General features: G+C 38.5%; 1 protein-coding gene and 1 non-coding gene across 2 annotated transcripts; both read left to right on the top strand.

Moving 5' to 3' along the window:
- The first annotated feature begins 8,160 nt into the window (after positions 1-8,160).
- On the top strand, positions 8,161-8,268 carry LOC131169981 (small nucleolar RNA R71). Its single transcript, XR_009140924.1, has one exon. It is a non-coding gene; the product is annotated as a small nucleolar RNA R71 (small nucleolar RNA).
- A 9,692-nt stretch (positions 8,269-17,960) lies between these two features.
- On the top strand, positions 17,961-19,681 carry LOC110650051 (uncharacterized). The gene is made up of 3 exons (XM_058128526.1): positions 17,961-18,765; positions 18,864-19,075; positions 19,418-19,681. The coding sequence occupies exons 1-3, from the start codon at positions 17,961-17,963 to the stop codon at positions 19,679-19,681; spliced, it is 1,281 nt and encodes a 426-aa protein (XP_057984509.1).
- The last annotated feature ends 3,690 nt before the right edge of the window (positions 19,682-23,371 follow it).

The following is a 23,371-nucleotide window of genomic DNA, read 5'->3' as shown; positions in this document are numbered from 1 at the left end:
TTACCAGGAATTGTAAAGATTAAGAGCAAAAAGAAAGAGTTACCTGGTATGTAGCAGATGAGAATTCAAGATAAAGGGATGCATAAGAAACTGCACAGGTTATGCAGAGTGAAGTGCTGTCCAGAACATGTGCATAAGTAAGGTGCATAAGCCGTGCGGTGCTGCATAAGAGGCAATATATGTTGCATAGGCTATGCAGGACAGTTGCATAAGGGAAATACAACCTGTGCAGTGTTGCATAAGTTGCAGAAAGGGTTGCACAGGCTATGCAAAACAGTTGCATAAGGGGAATACAACCTGTGCAATGTATACAAAAGCTGCTGCATGGGAATTGGCAAGGGAAATGTACAACTAGCAGTAGAAGTATTGAAATATATACAGAGTATGGGCAAATATGTACAAAAGGGCAATAAGTGCAATGAAAATCAAAGAAGACTAATGTAATAGCTATCTAATAAAACTTCAAGAAAAACAGAATTTAAAACAAACTAATTCAGAATAAACAAACATAATCCAAAACAAACTATAAATGTTTGAATATATTTACAAAGAAAAGGTCCTACAAGATTGAACAAAAGTAAAACAGAAGCTAATCTATGTCTATTGTTTTGCCTTTGTCCAAGGATGTTGCTAAGGGGCTGGTGGCTGCTGCTGGCTGTCGAAATGATGGTGCTGGAGGAGGTGATGGAGGTGGGGGTGGCATGCCCAAAAAGATCATGAGTTGCTTCACCATCTCCTTCAGTTCTTTCTGTTTGTCCCTGGTTTCCATGACAAGGTCAAATAGTTGATCATGACGATCCTTGAGTGTATCAAGACCAGTGTCAAGCTTCCTATCCACAAAGTATATGTCATCACTAAGCCTTTCAAGATAGGTGAATAAGGCTTTAGTGTTGAATGCAGGAGGGGCTGTGGATGAGGAAGGTTCAGCTGTAGGAGGTATGGGCTGAGCAGTAGTATGGAATGTCTGAGTAGGTGAGGGGTGGGGTAGGTGTAGTAGGGTCTTTGTGGGGTGATGTGAAAGGTTGGGTTTACGGTTGTGCAATAGGCTCGGCCACTGCGGGGTGGGCGATATCAAAACATGACAAATTGAACCTGTTTTGGTTAAGTGTGCGATATCAAAATATGAAGTGTCCTCGAGTCTTTGGTATTGAGTGCTCTGCAGATTAAAACCAAAATGCTTGGCTATGATGTGAGCCCACCCAAAACAATGTCACCTATGGATTTGGTGGCAATATGCACACATGTTCACAAAAGAAATAACCAGAGATACCTTAACTTTGTGAAGTGCACACCATAACATAAATAGTTGATTTTCCCACAAAGACGAACTAGTACCTCTGCCCTATTTGGTGCTAGCCATCAGCCTATGAATAAACCTAAGTGCAGGGTCAAGTATTTGGGATGTTTTTGATCTTCCAGCAGAGAAAGTTTGAGGTTGGTTTGTGATGATTCTCCAAAATTGGGCAGCATTCCAAATGCCCTTGTTGGCTACCTCTACTCCAAGATATGTGGTACTCTAAATAACCCATCAATTGCAAACCGAAAATGCTATGAAATTGGTCTAATGAGTTCTCTACATTGCCCCAATCATCTAAATTTCATAATTGGCTTATGGTATACATCATGCAAGTTGAGGGTAGCAGAGAATGAAGAAATAAACTCCAAAACTAGAATTGGATAAACTATCTCTTGCTTATGCACAAATTCTGTCCAACCCATACCATCAAGATATGCAACTACATTGTCAAATAAACCAAGAGATTGTAAAGCATCAGCAGATATATACCTAGTGGGTTGTACCTTCCTATCCTTAAGTCGCTTAAAAGCTGCTTTTTGAATCGTATCAGGGAGAGGCCAGGGTAGCTTTGATACAAATGAGGTTGCCGAAATTGTCTTTTTGCTGGAAGAGGGTGTAGAGGCTGGAGCTTTTGGCTTTTTGGGAGGCGGATCCGACAATGGGGTGGGTGGGTCTTTGCGTTTGGACAGAGGAGGGGCCGAGGACATGGGTCGCACGGATTTTGACCGGATTTTGCGTTTGTATGTGATTGGGGGAGGTGGTGGGGGCGTTGCTTGTGGAGGGGAATTAGGAGTGGGGTGTATCGATGACAATGGTGAAACTTGGAGAGGGGAAGCGGGGCGGGAATGTGGAGGGGACTCCATTGCCGATGGAGAAGATGGAAGAGATAAGGGTGAAAGAAGAAAATGTAGGGAAATTTAGGGTTTACGTGATGAAAGTGCTAGTGGAGAAGAAGGGAGAGAGACGGTGAGAATGCCGGAAGGAATGGAGGTTGAAGGACGATCGTGGGGGGAAAAGTCGGGAAGTGGAGGTGGGAATTTTATTTGCCGAAAATGAATTTGAATCGGGTTTGTAAAAGACTGCATAAGTGAAAAATGATTGATGCATAACCTGTGCACTCGTTTATATATGTTTCAGAATGATTTGAAATTCAGAGAAATAGCTTATGCACAAGTGCATAGGTCATGCACTGTCCTTATGCACTGTTCGGCAGGTATTGAAATCTTAGGTTAGTGGTCATGCAGTTGTGCATGAGTCATGCACCTTCCTTATGCAAGTTTCGGTGACCCTTGAAATTTTGAGGAGCGAAGTCATGCGGGAGTGCATAAGTTATGCACTCCCCTTATGCATCTCTCGGCAGAAGTGGTTTTTCAGAAAATCGGATCATGAAGTGCATAGGTCATGCACTCTGCTCATGCATTGTTCGGCAATTTTTGGAATTTTGGGTTGGTGGTCATGCAGATGTGCATAAGCTATGCACTCTGCTTATGCAATCTTCGGTGGGTTTTGAGATTCAGAGTATGAGGTCATGCAGAAGTGCATAGGTTATGCACTCTGCTTATGCACCGTTCGGCAATTTTTGAATTTTTGGAGTTCTTGGTTATGCGGAAGTGCATAACTTATGCACCTTCCTTATGCACCCCTCGGCAAGTTTGATTTTTCTGGGTTTCTGGTCATGCAGAAGTGCATAGGTTATGCACTCTGCTTATGCACCCCTCAGCAGGTTTTGAATTTTTGGAGTTTCTGGTTATGCAGAAGTGCATAACTTATGCACTCTGCTTATGCAGACTTCGGCAGAGAGAGAAAATGCAGAATTTGAAGTTGTGCAAATGTGCATAAGTCATGCACTCACCTTATGCAAGTTTTGACAGATATGAAATTTGACAAAATGAGGTTATGCAGAGTTGCATAAGCTATGCAGTTGCTTATGCATAATTCAACAAAATTAAGATTGCAATGGAACATGATTTGCAAGTGTGAAAAATACCCTAAAATGAAGAAATATAATTCCATGAAGCATAAACCATGAGAAATTTTCACTAAAAACACATCAATATATACAAAGTGTATCAAAAAGGCATCACACAAGCATGTAGACATTGATCCTACATAAAAGACCTTTGAGAACTATGCCATCTTGACTCAAATTCTGCAAATCAACATTTAGCACATAAAACTCCATAAAATCTGCATAAAGTTGCATCTAACCACAAATGAGAAATGAAGTCTCCAAGATTTGCCAAGAAAATGCAGCATTTCTACCTTGTATCCTATAACCCAAAGAAGCTCAAAACTGCAAAAATGACTCACTTAGCCACCATATTAACATTATAAGCACAAGTATTAAAAAAAACACACCCAACCTCACCAAGAACTTGAGTGATCTGCTGCAGATTTTATTTTTCTGCTCTGCATAAACCAGATAGCAACTTCAGCAGTTCACCAACCTTCCTCCATTGAAATACATCCAACCTCACCAAAAACACAAGCCATTTGCTGCAGACACCCTTTTTGCTGCAGATTTCACTTTTCCTCTGCATAAACCAGATTGCAGCTCCTGCACAGATAATGCAGCAAAAACTTATCAATTCTTTTGAAGGACAAAATTTTTCAAGTTAAGAATTACTTCCCCAACAGTTCACCAGCCTTTCTTCATTGAATTACATCTACAAGGGACAAGATTTAACAATGTCAAAAATTGAATTTGGGGAGATTTAAGATAAAACAAAATCAATGAAAATGAAAGTAAATTGGCAAAAGCAAAATAAAAGGACTTGGGATGCCTCCCAAGAGGGCTATTTTATAGTCCTTAGCTGGACTTTTCATGAATTTCACTGAAAAGAGGTGAGGGATTGGAGAGCTTGTAACAGCTTGCTCCTATTATTGGGTCTCCAGTTATGTAATGTTTCAATCTATGCCCATTGACCTTAAAATTCCCAGATTTTTCACTCCAAATTTCAATTGCTCCATAAGGGAAAACCTTAGAAACTCTATATGGACCAGTCCACCTTGACTTGAGTTTTCCAGGGAACAATTTCAATCTTGAGTTAAACAACAAAACTAAATCACCTTCTTTGAATTCCTTTTTCCTCAGATGCTTATCATGCCAATCTTTAGTTCTTTCTTTGTAAATACGGGCACTTTCATAAGCATCCATCCTCAATTCCTCAAGCTCATTAAGTTGTAACAACCTTTTCTCACCAGCTTGCTTAAGATCAAAATTCAAGGTTTGAATGGCCCAATATGCTCTATGTTCTAGCTCCACAGGTAAATGACAAGACTTACCATACACCAGCCTAAAGGGAGTAGTTCCTATAGGGGTTTTGTAGGCAGTCCTATATGCCCATAAAGCATCATCTAGTTTGATAGACCAATCTTTCCGAGAATTGTTCACTGTTTTCTCCAAAATATGCTTGAGCTCTCTGTTAGAAATTTCAACTTGTCCTGAAGTTTGAGGGTGGTATGGGGTAGCTATCTTGTGCACTACACCATACTTCCTCATTAGGCTCTCAAATTGCTTATTACAAAAATGGGAACCCCCATCACTAATTATAGCCCTAGGAGCTCCAAATCTGCTCAAGACAAATTTCTTTAAGAATTTCACTACCACTCTAGCATCATTAGTTGGAGTTGCAATAGCTTCCACCCACTTTGACACATAGTCAACCCCAACTAAGATGTATCTATTACCATATGAAGGAGGGAATGGCCCCATAAAATCTATTCCCCAAACATCAAATAATTCCACTTCAAGAATATTATTTAGGGGCATTTGATCTCTTTTTGACAAATTACCACTCCTTTGACATTTATCATAATCCAGCACAAATTTCCTCACATCCTTAAAAAGATTTGGCCAAAAGAAACCAGCTTGCAAAATTTTACTAGCTGTCTTAGAGATTCCAAAATGTCCTGCATAATCAGAAGCATGGCAATGATGCATAATACTCTGTACCTCCTCTTCAGGAATACATCTTCTAATTAGACCATCACAACATCTCCTAAAGAGTAAAGGGTCATCCCATCTATAAAACTTCACCTCATGCAAAAACTTTTTCTTTTGTTGCCATGTCATACCTAGAGGTAAAACTCCACAAGATAGATAATTCACAAAGTCTGCATACCAAGGTAGTTTAGCAACAAGAGAGAAAAGTTGTTCATCCAAGAAAAACTCATCAATAGGGATTTCATCCAATTCTTCACCATCCAATTTCAACCTACTAAGATTATCAGCAACTACATTTTCAGCTCCCTTCTTATCTCTAATCTCTAAATCAAACTCTTGTAGCATCAGAATCCACCTAATGAGCCTAGGCTTAGCCTCCTTTTTACGGAGCAAATATCTGATGGCTGCATGATATGAAAATATAACCACCTTTGAGTCAATAATGTATGGTCTGAATTTTTCCAATGCAAAGACAATTGCTAAAAATTCCTTTTCAGTTGTTGCATAATTTGTTTGAGCCTCATCCAGTGTTCTACTAGCATAATAAATAGCATAAGCCTTTTTGTCCTTTCTTTGACCAATAACAGCCCCAATTGCATAGTTGCTAGCATCACACATAATTTCAAAAGGTAGGCTCCAATCAGGTGGTTGCATGATTGGTGCAGTGATAAGAGCTTGCTTCAACCTGCAAAAGGCATCCAAACACTCTTGGTCAAATACAAATGGTGTATCATTACTTAACAAATTAGACAAAGGTTTAGCTATTTTAGAAAAATCCTTGATAAAGCGTCTGTAGAACCCGGCGTGTCCTAGGAAACTTCGAATTCCCTTGACATTGGTAGGAGGAGCCATCTTCTCTATCACTTCAACTTTGGCTTTATCAACCTCTATTCCTCTGTTAGACACCAAATGTCCAAGCACTATCCCTTCCTGGACCATGAAATGACACTTTTCCCAGTTTAACACAAGGTCAGTATCTGCACATCGCTTAGGTGCATCTTCTTCCTTGAATGATGGTTGCTTAAATTCAACTTTTTCCTTTTGTGTAAGTTGAAAAACTAGAGCAGAAATGAATGGTGGACTACCTTCTAAGTGTTGAGCATTTGCAGCTACATGAGGGTTGTCATAGTCTATGCCTCCTCCATGAACCAAACAATTTTCAAGTGGATCTTCTGGATATTTCTTTCTGAAATGTTCTTCAACCAGCTCATCAATAATATCAACTCTCAAGCAAGTATCAGCTTCAGAATGATGCTTCTTCATAGAGTTATTAATATTGAAAACCAATTGCTCTTCACCAACCCTAAGAGTTAATTTTTCTCCCTTGACATCAATCAATGATCCTGCTGTAGCCAGAAAAGGCCTTCCCAAGATAATTGGAATATTAAAATCTTCCTCCATGTCCAAGATGACAAAGTCAACAGGTATGTAGAACTTCCCAACCTTCAGAGGCACATTCTCCAAAATCCCTTCAGGATACTTAATTGACCTGTCAGCTAACTGAAGAGAAATGTGGGTTGGTTTAAGATCTCCCATGTTGAGCTTCTCATAAATGGAAAGGGGCATAAGGCTAACACTAGCCCCTAAATCACATAAAGCTTTTGTAGAACATGATTCCCTAATGTGGCATGGAATTGAAAAACTCCCTGGATCCTTGAGCTTTGGAGGAAGTTTCCTTTGGAGGATAGCACTACATTCTTCTGTCAAAGCTACAGTTTCATCATCTTCAAGTTTCCTCTTGTTTGAGAGAATTTCTTTCAAGAATTTTGCATAAGAGGGCATTTGTGAAAGAGCATCAACAAAAGGCACATTTATGTAAAGTTTCTTCAAAACCTCTAAGAACTTCCCAAATTGCCTATCAAGCTTGGCTTTGTGAAATCTTTGTGGAAAGGGAAGTTGTGGCTTGTAAGGTTCAGGAGGTATATACTTCTCTTCCTTCTCTTCAAATTCCTCTTTACATTTTTCTGCACTCTCTTGTTTTTCACTCTCATCAGTTCCTTTCTCATTTTCTCTCTTCTCACCATTTTCACTCTTCTCGTGTTTTTCACTCCCATCATTATTTACAACTCTCCCACTTCTTAAAGTAATAGATTGACACTGCTCTCTTGGGTTTTCTGATTGACTTGGCAGTTTTCCAAAAGATTTAGCACTTGAGGAAGATGCTTGTTGTGCAATCTGGTTTTCCAAAGATTCATTATGTGTTTGCATCTGTTCCAGCCTTGCTTTCATCTCTCTCATCTCCTCATCATGCTTATTTTGGTTAGCAAGAATCTGTTGCAATAAAGCTTCAGTGGTGGAATTTCGTTCTTGCTGTTTTGGTGGAGGGTTCATATTTTTCTGCTGAAAATTAGGCAGTGGTTGCCTATTTTGCTGATATGGAACTCCTTGTTGCTGATGTGGTTGAAAATTCTGATTTTGAACTTGATTTTGCTGATTTCCCCATGAAAAGTTGGGATGATTCCTCCAATTTGGATTGTAAGTTTGAGAGTAAGGATTCCCCATTTGCTTGTTTCCATAATTACCAACATATGCTGCTTGTTCTCCATAGTCTACTCCACAGCTGGTAGTTTCCTCTGCATAAGCCACTTGTTGTGAACTTCCAGCTGATGATGTTGAACTAACCAACATACTCAAGTCTTCCATCTTCTTAGCAAGGACATTTGTAAGTGCATCAAACTTTGCATTAATCATGTTGAATGGATCAAGATCATACATTCCAGCAGCTTGCCTCTTTTGAGTTGGAGCTGGTCCTCTTGGACTACTCCAAAGATGAGTATTCTTTGCAATTTTCTCCAATAGCTCATAAGCTTCATCTTCATGCTTTATAATAAATTCTCCTCCTGTTTGAGCATCAATAATTCCTCTGATTGCAGGAGTGACATTTGTGTAGAAATTCTGATTTATCATCCATTTTGGAATGGCATGATGTGGGCATAATCTCTCTAATTCCTTCCATCTCATCCATGACTCATAGAGAGTTTCATCTTCTCTTGGTCTGAAAGCTGTCATTTGATTCCTCAACTCTTGAGTTTTTCCAGGTGGAAAATATTGTGCAAGAAATGCATCAGTGAACTGCTCCCAATTTGTAATGGAGTTGTGAGGTAAAGAATCAAGCCAATCCAATGCTCTATCTTTCAAAGAGAATGGGAATAGCTTCAATCTTGCTGCATCATCAGACACTCCAGGTTGTTTTTGCATGTCACAGATCATAGCAAATTTCTTCAGATGTGTGTGTGGATTTTCAGAAGGATGTCCTCCAAATTGAGAATTTTGAATCATTTGAAGAACTCCAAAATCCATCTTGTAGCTATTTGCATCAATTCTTGGTCTTGCTATACTCTCTCTCAAGTCATCAAAACGAGGAAAAGCATGATCCATCATACTTCCCCTAGGCACGTTTGCATTAACAACCTCTTCACCTTGGGCTGCATTTTCGTTGTTTCGATCATTTCCAGCATTACCAACACCAATTCTAATCCTCTCATCAGCCATGTCTACTTCTAATTCAGTTTCTCTCAATGCTTCTTTCCTTTTTCTGGTTTCTTTCTTGTTGGCCTTACAAAACTTTTCAATTTCAGGGTTGAACAATAAGGATGTGTCACTTGTGCTTCTAGCTCTTCTCATAAAAGATTAAAAGTACCTGAAAAAGAACAAACAAACACAAAATGAAAAGATAACAAAAAAAATAAAACTATAAACAACTAAAATAATCAAGAATTCAATCTTAAACAAACAACTCCCTGGCAACGGCGCCAAAAACTTGATGCGTCCCTACCGCAAGTGCACGGGTCGTACAAGTAGTATAGAAAAATATCGATCCCACGAGGAGTTGTGTTAATGATTGAATTTTTGATATAAAAGTTGACTAAATCGAAGTATCTATGAAATTAAAGAAGTGAATTGATGAGTAATGGAGCGTGAAATCTATATGTGCAAAATCAATATTCTATTCAACAATGTATCGCATTAAACTAAAATTGTGTCAAATTGGAATAAGCAAGTTCAAATATGGCAATATTGAAAATGGCAAACAATTAAATTCAATTGAAAATTAACAATGGTAAAAAGGCGATTCCGGAGTTCGGGATTTCATATTCGAGCTATTTTGGGATTTAAATCGGTTATCCAATTTTATGAAACTTATGGGTTTTAAGGAGATTAATTCTTAAATCCTTTGAATTCCCTTTCGAGTGAGACAAAGAGTGCCTTAATCAAACTAATCCTACTTTCGTGGAGTTAGAATTAATTAAGACCCATTAAGTTCTTTAATTAATCTGTGAATCCTCTTAATCCTTAGCCTATTTCTAGGTCTAAGTTAATTAAGTCCAATTTCTTGATTATCTATCACAAGGCCTTCTCCTTTCGGTGCTTCAACAATGGATTAAGAACATCACTTAATGGGATCCTACACTAAGCATGTCATTAAGCACACAAGAAATGAATAAAACTCATTAAGATCACAAAATATGGATTACCCAATCAAAATCCACAAAATATCTCAAATATTACAACCCTTACTCCAGAATCAAAGGTAAACTACTCACTATCCATAATGCTTACAAGATATGATGAGTTTAAATGGAAATAAAGCTTTAATCTAAGCTAAGAAGTAAGATATTAAACACTAGAAATGTAGAAAAATGTAAGGAAAGAAAGAAATCTGCAAATCTTGGTTGAAAATGGTGTGGAAGATGAAGGTGACTCCTCAAATTCTGCCTCTCTTCTCCTTTTCTTTTCTGCTCCTTGTCTCCTTTCTAAAAATGGGAAAATGAGACTATATATAGCATTTTTTCTGAAATGGAGCCCTAAAATGGTATGTTCTAGGAGGAATTATTTGAGGGAATCTCCTGCCAGCTCATTAATGAACTCTTTATGGGACTGCATAAGTGGACTGCATAAGTTATGCGATCCCTTATCTGATTTTCTGGTTCTGAGTCACTTATGCGAATCGCATGACTTGGTGCATAGGTTATGCACAATTCCGTGAAGGTGCATAAGGGAGGCGAGAATGTGCATAAGCTATGCGATCTCCTTATGCACATTTAATTTGGTTCTCGAACGATGATCTTTCTCCTTATGCAGATCTGCATAGCTTATGCGGCAAGTTATGCACAATTTGGTCAATGCATATTTCAGCTTGAAAACTTGTTTTTGACATCTTTGGCTGTAGAAGACACTCCTCAATGGCAAAATTCTCTTCAGTCCTTCAAAAACACCATTTTTCCTACAAAACAAAGTAAAAATTACAAATTAATGCAAAATTGACAACTATGAAAAACTAACTAATTAACTAATGAAATTAGCTAAAAATGACTAATAATCAAATAAAAATGGTTATAAAATTAGACCAAAATGACTATGCAAAATGTATGCATCAATATGTTATGTTGCAAAATTGAAATTAGGAAAAGAATTGTTTAAAGTATAATAATTTAAAAGAAATAGATTGAAATGATTTATTTTAATATGTCTTATAATTAAAATATTTAAATTTTTATTATTATAAAAAAAATAGAATTCTATAACTTATTTGTGAATAAGTTATTTGATTTACAAAAAAATGATTTTTTTTTCCTAGTTAATCATAAATTTATTACAAATAATTACATTAAAATTTTATATTATTGCAATTATTGGTCCTATTGGTTTAATGAGAAAGCTAATTATATTATGTTTTGTTTTGCTCTCATACATTAACTGGTCCAATTGTATGAAACAATATTAACATTTTTATGTCTAAAATTTGTGTTATGTTTATGTGTTATTTTACATGTATATTATAAATTGTAAGAAATGTTATTTTTTATATGTGAAGATGTCAAGTCCACGTTTTGGTACTGTGTACTGGCACGGCGAGATTATTTTAGGTGATTACGGATATGATTATTGTGGGGGTAGATCAACTGTGTTTAGTATTAATAGTAGATTAAAATATGCAAATCTCGCGATGAGGATAGTACGCACAATTTCCCTGATAGAATGAAGCGAATTCATTGAGCGTATCCTTTTTAGGAAACCAAAACTGAGCAAAGGTGTTTTGAATTGGGCTTGCATGGATTTGAGAAATGATGATGATGTGTCAATGTCGCAATGGATTTTGCGGTCGCCTGGACGATCGCTCACCGAAGTGGGAAAGAGTGAGGAGTCGCCACCTCAGTTTTGAGGGAAACTAAAGAAAACCATTTGAGAAGTTAAATTAAAAATGAAACCACTTCAAAACAGAGATTCTAAGTTCGGGGTCCGTAAACGGGTGGGGAAGGTGTTAGGCACCCCACCTCGTCCCTTAATAAGGGTAAGTAGATTTAATTCTGCGTCCTTTATAAATTAGTTAGGGAGGCTTAGACGGCAATGTTAATCCTTTTGGTAGAAGGAATATTTGATTTTTCACTAAATTTGGATCACCCAGATACATAAGTAAATGAGACAACCTTAGTGAACGGGTGTGAGAATCGGATAAGAACCCTCCTCCGATCTCTTTTAAGTTGTTTATTAAAATTTTGAGGGGAGACCGGATAAGAACCCTCCTCCGATCTCTTTTAAGTTATTTATTAAAATTTTGAGGGGAGACCGGATAAGAACCCTCCTCCGATCTCCTTTAGAGTTATTTATTAATGTTTTGAGTTGAGACCGGATAAGAACTCTCCTCCGATCCCTATTTAATGTTTATTAAAATTTTGAAGGGAGACCGGATAAGAACTCTCCTCCGATCTCTTTTTACGTTTATTAAAATTTTGGATTGAGACCGGATAAGAACTCTCTTCCGATCTCTTTCAGATTAACAGGAGCCTGGAAGGGATTTCTCCGATCTCCCGGATTTTTAATTTCAACTACATGACATAAGAACCTAAAGCTAAGGATTCTGGCGTTCTAAGATGCTGGGGATAAGGCTTCTCGATACCTTTTGACTAGATAGGGAAAACTAGACTTGATTAACCGACCTTCCATGCGTTCATTTTACCAATATCTATTAATGACCGATCTACTCTGTTTCGTTTACTTTGGTCTTATTCCCCTTTATGACATCTTTGTCGAATTGCTGTTTACGTCGGCCTAATAGTTTGGCTATCTTCCTGACGTGTTATTCATGTTCTCTCTTTTAAAAGAGACCCCTAAGTTGCAGTTACCTACGTTTACCCAACCACTTACATACTACTAGGAGTTAGAAAACTTGCTTTCAAAAAAGATGAAGATTAACAAAAATGAACTGATCACTAAATAGATGATTTGGGAGTGTCATTCTTTGGGATTGCTTGTGCAGAAATGGTCTTGAAGAAAATCGCAGATGTAAGAAGAACAAGGAAAATGCGGGAAATAAACGTAGACACTTAATAAAACAGTAGTATGAACTCTTACAACAACATTTTTCTTGGGTTCTCTCGTACAAAATAATCTTGAAGAGAGTTGCAGATGTATGAAGAACAAAGGAAGTGCAGAAAATAAACGTAAACAGCAGTATGAACTCTTACCTGTGAGGAGCCGGGTCTACTAAAATAGTTACGGGGTGGCAAACAGGGATGAGAAAGTAGACTGATTAGCCTGAGGGTGGTGTTCTTCGTGAACTGGAGGGTACTTAGCTAAAGAAATGAGTGATATGAAGTTGATCTTGGGCAGTGAAAACAGAGATGATAAAAGACAGAAAGTGAGAGTATGACCAGATAATGAACAAACTGGAAATATAGAGTTCCAGTATTCAAAATCTCTTCAAGAAAACACTTCAGAAAACTAGTTTCCAAAGTCCTTTTAATCGACACTCCTAAATAGCAGAGTAACAAACTAAATGAATTTTCAGAGTTCCTCTTGCTATAATAACAGCCTCTCGTCCCTTTTTTCCGTCCGTCGAACAATTTTTATGCAGGTATTTATAGGAATCGGGTGCTCTTCGTGAAGGGTCAGGATTTATTTTGAGGGAGATGGAGGGTCAAGATTTCGAAAGACATGATCGGAGGTTCAGGAATTAAAGAGAATCAAAATGAATGGTTGAGATCACTCTTCATAATATTTGTCCTTTTCTTCTTTCCATCTGACGGTCCCAAATTTCCTTGTCCGGAACGATCCGAGGGTTAAGAGCGAAAGACGCTGGTATTGTCGTCTTCTCTCTTGATCTAAGGGTTCCGGGTTTGTCCTTACAAGTGGGATCAACGGTGGAGATTGGGATGTACAGGACTGTCATGACATACCACGCACTGTCGACGTGCGGGCGATTCTTAGGCGTGCGGTGAGATCTCGTCTGCAACGCCTTAACTACCTCGGCTCTGATTCTGACGACGGTTATTGGAATTTGTCTTATTCTTTTTGCCTTCCGATCCCTCCCCTAGCTCCTATTCCGATCTCTCATGCTGATCTCCTATCTCCCGATCTCTATTATCCCTTAATCAGTCTGGATTCGGTCCAAGCATTAATTACATCTCGATTCTCGAAGCGTCCGCTTCGTTTTCCGCTCAGCATTAAATGCCCATTTCCCCCTATATATACCCCTGTCGACGGAGACATTTTCTTCATCTGACTTTCCTCTCTTCCTTTCTTACTTACCCTGTTCTAGCTGCTCCGGCGGAAGTTCTGGCCATAACTGTGGCTTTGATCTTTTTCCGATGGACTCCTTTACTCACCGACTGAAAATTTATGATCCCGGTGATCACATGACCTTAACTTACGATGGTGAGAGAACTGGATTTGACCGATCTGTATTGCAGACCTCAGTTGTACCGATCTCGAGTCGCTCAACTGAGTTCATTCGGCTTCTCACCGCATTGGGTGTTCCGACAGCGTCTTTCCTCCACATTGGGTGTTCCGACAGTGGGTCGGTTTCGAGTGGTAACATCGGTGACGATGTCTCTCATCTTCATGGGAGTCATAATCACCCCATCTGAGCTGTACATCTGTCCGATGTCAATAGCCGGTCTCCTGATCGAACACATCTTTTGATTCAGCCACAAGACTAGGCTTTGACATAGGCCTTTTAGATAGGATGTTCCACCGGTCTCTAGAGATCGCCCAAATGATGTAATCCTGAAATGTAATCAGATCTCTAGAGATTGCCCACTTGTAGTCTGATCCCTAGAGATCGCCCAAATGATGTATTTTATTTTCAATGCAATCCGATCTCTAGAGATCACAGAAATGATGTGATCCAATGTTAGTGTAATCCGATCCCTAGAGATCGCCCAAATGATGTAATCCGAACTTTTGAAAATAAAGACTTTATTTTGTCGGTTATCATCTTATTATTTTTGCATTGATTATTTTCCGATCTCTAATGTGGTTATCCGATCTGGTTCTTTACTTGAATGATACTTAACTGATCCTTTATTCAAAATATTTAACTTATTATGTCGATCTCCAATTAACCGATCTCTGAACATTCGGATATTTGAGAGAAGTGTCAGAACAGCTGTCGAGTCCCACCAATCGATGCGCTGCCTAGAACCTCGCGAGCATTAAATGCTCGGACTAGTATAAATAGGGGTGGGAGGGTTAGCCAGTTGTTCTCTCATTCCATTTTCAATCCCCTGCTCACAACTTCGAAGTCCTCTCGCTTTCTCAAGTTCTTCCGACGCCGATCAGACTCCGGTAAGGGCTTTGATCCTCTTTTTAGTTTAAGTTCTTTGTTTCTTTTGAAAATGAGCTGTGCCGAAGGTCAGAGAGCGGCGAGCCCTCCTTCCATTCAGTTCTCATGGTCTTCCGATGAAGAAGAGGTAGTCGGACCAAGCACGCAACCTAAACCCCCTAGGGTCTCTGCTCGAGGTCGGGGACGGGTCATACTATCAAGGCTTGCACCTACTTCAAGGAGAGAGACCCTTCCTATAGACGAGCTTCCGTCGGTTCTTCGAGAATCCGATCTGCAATCGTTTGTTCAAGAATACAATATTTGTCCTGATTCATATGAGCTGATCAAGTGCCATGGCGATCTTCGTGTCGATCATTCTTTTGAAGAGGATGACATGGTTATGGTGTACGAGGAACAGTTAAAGGCCGGTCTGAGATTCCCTCTAGACGATTTCTATAAGGAGGTCCTAAAACTTCACCGAGCATCCATTGTTCAAATCCACCCCAACTCGTGGCGGATCTTGGTAGCTTTCCGAGGTCTATGCCGAGCTAAGGGAATCAGACCTACGGCTAAGGTGTTCGCCAGAAGCTGCACTAACTCGACAAAGGATGACGAACATCGGTTCTTTCAGTGAAGCCTCATTGCGGACTCTTTTCCGATCTGCCCTCATCCCTTAAGAATTGGAAGAACCGGTTCTTCATTACGAGGAGTAAAGATCCGAGCCGCTTTGAGGACTTTCCTCGTAGTGGTGGTACCAGGGCCTCGCCGAAGCACATTACCACGAGTCAAGAGGAAAGCTTAATAGTGATGGAGCTGAAAAGTCGCCGCCACTCTAAAATATTCTGTCCAAATGCGGTGGCTGAATCGCACCATTGGACCATGCATCGATCACCGTGAGATCGTGAACTTCCGCTCTCGACCTCGGCATTGGTATTTTCTATATCTCGCTCGGGACCTTAGCGATCTCACTAACCTCTTTTACGTGCGGTATGGCGGGTGGTGAAGGTTCTAGGAAACGAAAGAAAGAAAGAGAGATCTCGGAAGATAAAAGAGATGAAGCGTTGAACGACTTCAAACACCGGCCACGAACACAGGGAGATACAAAGAGACCCGCCTCAACCTTGGTCCGCCGACCACTGAAGCCGTCCGATCTCCTCCTAGATCGGAAGAGCGACCCGCCTCTCTCGATTATTCCAAGCACGGAAGGAGCCTTCTCAATCTTCCGGGAGGACCTCTTCTCGTGGCGCTCGAATCGATCGATCGCTTGAAGAATAACCGATGTTAGGGAGAACTCCGATTTTGCCAAAGTCCTGGGATCTACCATCTTCTTTCAAGAGGATCGGGACAGGCTATCCCAGAATGGTCTCGATGATCTCTTGACTCGAACCATGTGCTTGTATGTGGAGTGTCGGGTGAACCAGACCCTGGTGAGGGACAAGATTCAACGTCTGGGAAAGGAGGTCGGGAAGAAAAATCGAGAATTGACTTCCCTCCGATCCCAACTCTCATCCGCTCGGGATTATATATCTCAAGTCGAGGGACGGGCGAAGTACCATGAAGACCAGCTGGCCGAGAAGTCTCGTGACCTGGCTGAAAGAGAACGGGCTCTCAGAGAAGTCCAGGCACTTCAGGCCAACGGCTCGCCAGTCGCTCAACTTATAGAGGAGCTTAACGCGAAGGATAAGGAGCTTACAGAGAAAGGCCAAGAGCTTAAGGAGAAAGATGAAGAGATGGTGTCAGGAATAGCCGGAGCCTATGTGAATGCTCATAAGGATCTCTTGGCCGAACTCCAAAAGCGCTACCCTGAAGAGGACTTCTCCTGGATGGATGACCTGGCTCCCGAGGGCGACGGCGAAGATAGTGAGGAGGAAGCCGAAGGTGAGGGAGAGAGGGAGAGTGATCCAAATGTAGATCAGGCTGGGGGTGATCCCCCAGCCGAATAACTTGTACAGATTATGACATGAAATGAAATGCCTCTTTGTTCAATGAATGATTGTGATCGGAAAATTTTAAACCATTGTTTGTCTGAGTATTTGATTGTATGAGCACAGCAAATCGAAAACTAAATGCGATTATTATTCTAAGTATAAGAGATCGGAAAGTACTTTAAGCACGAGATCGGTAGGGAAGAAATGCTGAACGGAACTTGATTGAAAATTTAACTCGAACACTTAAGATCTGAATCCTCATTAAATCGAACCAAAACTTTAGCTCTTAAACATTTGGAAAGGAGGTTGGTAATAAAACTGGTAGGAAAAGATCTAGTGCCAGTTCATTTTATTTATCAACAGAGATCAGGAATATACTTGACTGGTCCGGAAGTTCGACAACGGGTTTGAGAGGTCGGTAAATGATTTGAGAGATCGGCAAGGCTTTAATGAATATGAGGACTTAGCATTGATTCAATCCTTTGTGAGGAGAGATCGGAAATGTGACCGCCTATCAAAGAGGGATCGGAAACGTGATTAGCTGTTCAAAGAAGAATTTTTATTGATTCTAGGGGTCGGCCAAAATATGGTGTCGACAGTCAATAATGTTTAATTTCATTGAGCAAATTGGGGGTTTGGAATCAATAGAATTGTACGTTGACATTTACCGACCCGATGGTAGTGTAAATGTAGTAGATGAAGCGAGCCCATCAAATGTCGGTACATTAAAAAATGCTGAGGTTGCGGATGATGTCAATAACAGTGCAATTGACGTTCGAATTCAAGGTCATGATGTTGGTACAAGTGAATTGGATATCGAACATGAATCGGACAACAATGATTATTGCATCAATGATGAAGATGAGGAAGATTCAGAAGACGAAGATGAATTTTTTTGTTACGATGATGACACAAATAATGATGATTATGGCAAATTTGAATTTGGTTAATTACTATAATAGTAGTGTGTCAAACCCAGTTATCTCGATTGTGCCTCCTCCACCTTACTCAGAAATAGATTTTTCCTTATTAACTGTTGACACATTCTCAAAACCAACATCTTCTTCACTTTGGGACGAGTCGAAGGAGTTTGAAGTTGGTATGTTATTTTCGTCAAGAGAGGCTGTTAAAAATGCTGCTAAAAAATATCACATATTAAGACACCATGACTTTTGTAAGGAGGAGACCAAGAGTTGAACATATGCTATTAAATGCAGTGATAAGAATAGTAATTGTAAGTGGAGAATGCATGCGTCCCGGCAAGAAGGTCTAGATGTATGGAAAATTACTCGTTACAATGGACCTCATACGTGTTCAAATCCAGCCATCTCAAAGGATCATTACAAATTGGATTCAAAAATTATTTGTCATTTCATAATGCCTTTAGTTGAACAACAACCGAGTGTAAAGATTTCAGCCTTACAAGCTGAATGTAAAGACAAAATCGGTTATGAACTTAGTTATAGGAAAACTTGGAAGGCAAGACATATAGCAATTGTAAAGATTTATGGAGGTTGGGAAGAATCTTATGGTCGGTTGAGACGATTAATGATAACATTGTGCAAGCAAAACCCTGGATCTCCTGTCCTAATTGAAGATGATGAATTATTTATCGATAATCATTTAGTTTTGGGATACAAGGTTTTTGACCGGATGTTTTGGTCATTTAAACAATTAATTGAGGGATTTAAGCATTGTCGCCCTATTATATGCATTGACTCCACTTTTTTGTACGGGAAGTATAAAGGCTGTTTATTTTGTGCAACAGCCCTGGATGGAAATAACCATATCTTTCCCATTGCATGGGCCATTGTTGATTGTGAAGATGGAAGGAATTGGGACTGGTTTATGAAATGTTTAAGAGTGTTTGTCACTGACCGAGAAGATATATGTGTCATATCGGACAGACACAAAGGGATTATAAAGGCAATGCAGGATGATTGGTGGCAACCTCCTACAGCTCATCACCGGTTTTGCATTCGGCACAGCTTAAGCAATTATAATACGAAGTTTAAGAATTCAGTCATGAAAGACGCATTATGTAAGGCTGGTTAGTACAAAAACTATTATGTACATTTTTAAATTTAAATAGAGTAATAATATAAGGCAATAACTGATAAAAAAAATTTTCATTCTGAATGATTACAGCGCATCAAAACCAAAAGAAGAAATTTTATGAAGCAATGTACAAAATTCGAGATATGCATCAAGAAACATATGATTGGGCAGTAAAGATAGATTCGCAAAAGTGGACTCGATCTCATGACGGAGGTAAAAGGTATGGGTCAATGACGACAAACACTATTGAGTCAATGAACGGAATGCTTAAAGGATTACGTGCATTACCAATAACTGCAATGGTAGAAAAAATATTTTCTCAATGCATGGAGTATTTTAATGCACGACGCATGACGTTTTGAGAAGAAGAACAAATGGGCTTTAAGTTCACGTAATTGTGTAGCAAAATTTTACAAGAAAATGCACAAAAAGCAAATGGACATCATGTCCGTGTCTTCAACACCAATTGTGGTGAATTTGAAGTGAGGACTGGTAGGTAAGGTCATAAGTAGGTGGTCAAGCTAAATGATCAAGCTTGCAGTTGTGGAAAATTCCAAGAGATGAGAATCCCGTGCTCTCATGTCATTGCAACATGCTAATCCAAAGCAATATATTGTGAGCAATATGTGTCTGATTATTATAAGTTGGAACGAACATTGAAATGTTATGAGTTAATGTTCCATGCTCTTGGAGATGAAGTTTATTGGCCAGAATCAAATGGCGATCCTCTTGTTCCTGACTCAACAAGGAAAAGGCAGAAAGGGAGACCAATGTCCAGTAGAAGGAATAACAAAATGAATTGGATGCTTAAGGGAAAATTAAGGGAGAGGTCAACAATCTACTGTTCCATTTGTCGTGAACCAGGACATAATAGACAAAGTTGCCCTATAAAGAATGTAGATCGTTAATATTGTTTATTATATATAGATCGCTAATATTGTTTATTATATATTTTCATGAATTGATGTATTTTTCTAGGTCATTAATGAAATTGAATATTTTCAATTAAATAAATTCTCGTAATGTACTAATATAAATTTATTTCAATTTTGTTGCTAATGTAACAGGCAATATGTGTAACAACCCTACATGCATAGCCTGGTATATTTCACTATTCCGGTGACCGGTGTCGGTATGGACAATTAAGGGGATTAGAATCACATTTAAGACACCTAGAAAAGCCCTGAATGAAAATAAATAGTGATTACCAGATAGTTAAATATAAACAAGAAAAATAAAGCATAAAAAGTTAAATGAGCTGAGGGTCACAGCCATGGGTGACCTTATAGGAAAGTGACTGCGAGGTCAGTCTTAACCCTAATTTTGAACCAGAAATTGTGACGCCGCGGTCTTAATGTCCGAAAGAAATATTGAATTACTTGCAAATCGGATTAGACTGGCAAAGAGTAATTTGGTCAATTCACCCCTAGAGGTGACTCCTGACCTAACTATCTAATAAAATCGAAGAAATAAAAATTTCGGAATAGAGAATTAAATTAAAGAAGAATGGGAAATTAAAGGAAATAGAAAAAGAAATGAAAAATGACTTATTGCATCACCTTGATGACATCACATATGATGTCAAAATAAATTTTTGATTTCTTTAATTTTTGACCAAGTCAAATAAACTAAGTTAAACATAAAAATACAACAAAATTAAAAAAAAAAACACTCATTCTCTCTTCCCTATCCAACCAGCCAAACCCAAGCTTCCCTCTCTCTCCATACTTTCCTCTATTAACAAGCTTTTTAAGCTTGAATAACTTGGTTTTATCCCATAAATTCCAACCCTAAACCCTAAAAAGCTTTCAATCTACACTAGGCAAGGAGATTGAGGAAGAAAAGAAAGGAAGAAAAGAGAGGAAATTGAAGAGGTGAAAATCAAAGAAAGGTTAGTAACTATTACACCTTATTTTGTATGTATGCCTCGTAAACTAGTGTAGGTGTAATCAAATAAGTAAGAATTGAAAGTAATTATAGAGGATTTGAAGAAGTGCAAATTTCGGTCAACTCTAGAGGATTAGGGTTTAGTATGCTTAAGTTAAATTGGACATGAAATTAAGCTTACTTGAGGTGGATTAAGTGAATTATACATTGAATTTAAAGTGAATTGATTGATTTCAAAAATTTAGGGTTCTTGAATTCATAGAATTGGGAGAGAAATTGGAAGAAATAGTCAATTGATACAAATGACCCTAATTGAGGTTAGAAATGGTCAATTGAGACCATTTGTGATATGTTGGAATTGGTAGAATTGAAAAGCAATTTGGATTCGTTAGGGGTCCCAATCTGGCAATTTGACCTAGGTCCATTCCAGGGACCAAAACTGAAATTTTACCAATTCCATTGGTATGAGGCCAATTGAGAATGAAAGTAGACACATAATGGCACATTTTTCATTTAGAAAGTATGCCCATAAAATGACATTTAGATAGTGAACAATTAGGTCAAACCCGGATATTGTGCATTGCCACTATACAGAAATGATCAATTGTTCATTTGGCCATAACTTGGTCTAGACAGGTCCAAATGACCTGATTTTTATGGCATTGGAAATGTATGACATAGCACTACAACTTTCATGAAGAGCACCAACCCAAATTCTGCCCATAATTAAGTCATATTGCCACTCAAAGTTAGTTGTCTAAAACTGCTAGAACCTAAACAAGCCCATAAATTCTGGGTAATACCAATCCGACTAGCCTTAGAAAAATGACCATATCTTGGGCTACAAAACTCCAAATAGAGTGATTCAAAAATTAAAGGTAAGACAATAAGGAACAACTTTTATGAAAAACACTTAGTCAAATTTCCACAATAACTAGACCAATGGAACAGTGCAAAACAAGGGATCAAAACTGAAAAATGGCAATTTCTCTTAGGAGAGTTAGAAATTGAAATGACAACCAAAACTAACAAATTAGGCACCCAAAATGTGGTATGTGGGTGTAATTGGAATTCACATACCTATTAAACATGAGAAAGTCAACATTTTGGCTTGAATAGTGCCATTAATAGTAACCCCAAAATGCAAATTTTTAAGAACCTGATTTTAAGCATATTAAGATTAGAATTAAGTAGATATGAATTTATTTATTGGATTTATTATAAGTTGTGATACTGAAACACTGCAAATTATGTGTTTTAGTTGAGAAGAATACGAAGAAAGGAAAGCAAACATCGAGTCAAGGCCTAGAGGCGACTCGTACGAGATTTGTGTACAACATAAAATTTTTTTTGTAAATTCTCTTTGACAATTTGTTTTGATGAATAAATTATGATTTATCTTTATTGCAAATTTGTGACTGAAATGAATATTATGCTTTTTACCTAAATTGTTGGAAATGCAATTGTATGTGTTTGAATTGTTAATAAATGTTTAGTAAAATGTTAATATAGTTTTGAAATCATAGTGTCATGACCATATATCTGAATGCTTCACTAGCATACCTAGTGGGAGGAATTAGTTTTGAATTTTAATTCCCTCTCTGGCTGAAGTATTGAGGTGTGTGCCAGTAGAGGGAGCAATTGAATGGGTACCCATAGATTGAGCTAGCTAGCCTTGAGATTCCTCATAAGCCTCTGGCTATTGAGATGAACATTATACTAATGGCGTGATATAACTGTGTGTTTTTATGAAATTTGTTTTGAGACTTCCGAAACAATACTGTTTTGACTAAAATTATAATTTGTATTTTGTATTTGTTTTCATTTTTAGTACCATATTTGAATAAATGTGATTTGATTTATGCATAAAATTTTATTTTAGTATTTTGTGCACCACTGAGTCATAGTACTTAGCGATGGCTGTTTATTGCTATCGCAGATAGAGAGACTAGTGTCGACACCATATTTTGGCTGACCTCCGAAGTCAAGGGACTTTAAAATCGACTTTATTATCCTCTCTCAACCGATGTCCTTTGATCACAAATGACTTTTTCGAACTCACCGATTGCTCGACCATGGAATAAACCTATCCCACACTTAGTTAATTGTTTTCCGATCTCTTATCATATGGGTTCGAATCAATATTGGGTCTCCAGACCATTTAGTCTTGCCTACTGATGCTCCCAGATCTCTTTGTACAAATATTGTAGAACTTCATTCAACTAATGAGGTGATCGAGCTTCTCGTTTGAAGACCCCAGATTTTCCTTAAAACAAAGTTAAGGTTGTTATCCGGTCTAATGACGATTCCGATCTTAAGAGTTCAAGTCAATGTCAAGTCTTTGCAATTCTAATGTTCTAAAGTTTTACCCGATATTTGGTCATGGCTTAGTCTGATCTCATGCTTACGTGTAATGTTTTTTCGATCTCTTATACTCTAATTAATAATCGCTTTCAAGTTTAATGTTCAAATATGTTCAAACAATTAGGTACTCATACAATTTGGATGCTTTCCGATCTTATCAAGAAATTGAACAAAAAGGATTTCTATTCATTTCAAAGTAAAATATATACAAGTCATTCAGCAGGTGGATCACCCCCAGCCTGCTCCCCAGGTATATCATCCGCTCTCTGATTCTCTCTCTCTCTCTCTCTCCGGCTCCTCATTGCTCTCCTCATCGGCCTCTAGAATAAGCTGATTCATCCAGGAGA

This window comes from Hevea brasiliensis, chromosome 10 (genome assembly GCF_030052815.1).
Source record: "Hevea brasiliensis isolate MT/VB/25A 57/8 chromosome 10, ASM3005281v1, whole genome shotgun sequence".
Taxonomy (NCBI): domain Eukaryota; kingdom Viridiplantae; phylum Streptophyta; class Magnoliopsida; order Malpighiales; family Euphorbiaceae; genus Hevea; species Hevea brasiliensis.
The sequence above is the reverse complement of the archived record's forward strand: the minus strand, read 5'-3'. Positions and strand labels throughout refer to the sequence as shown.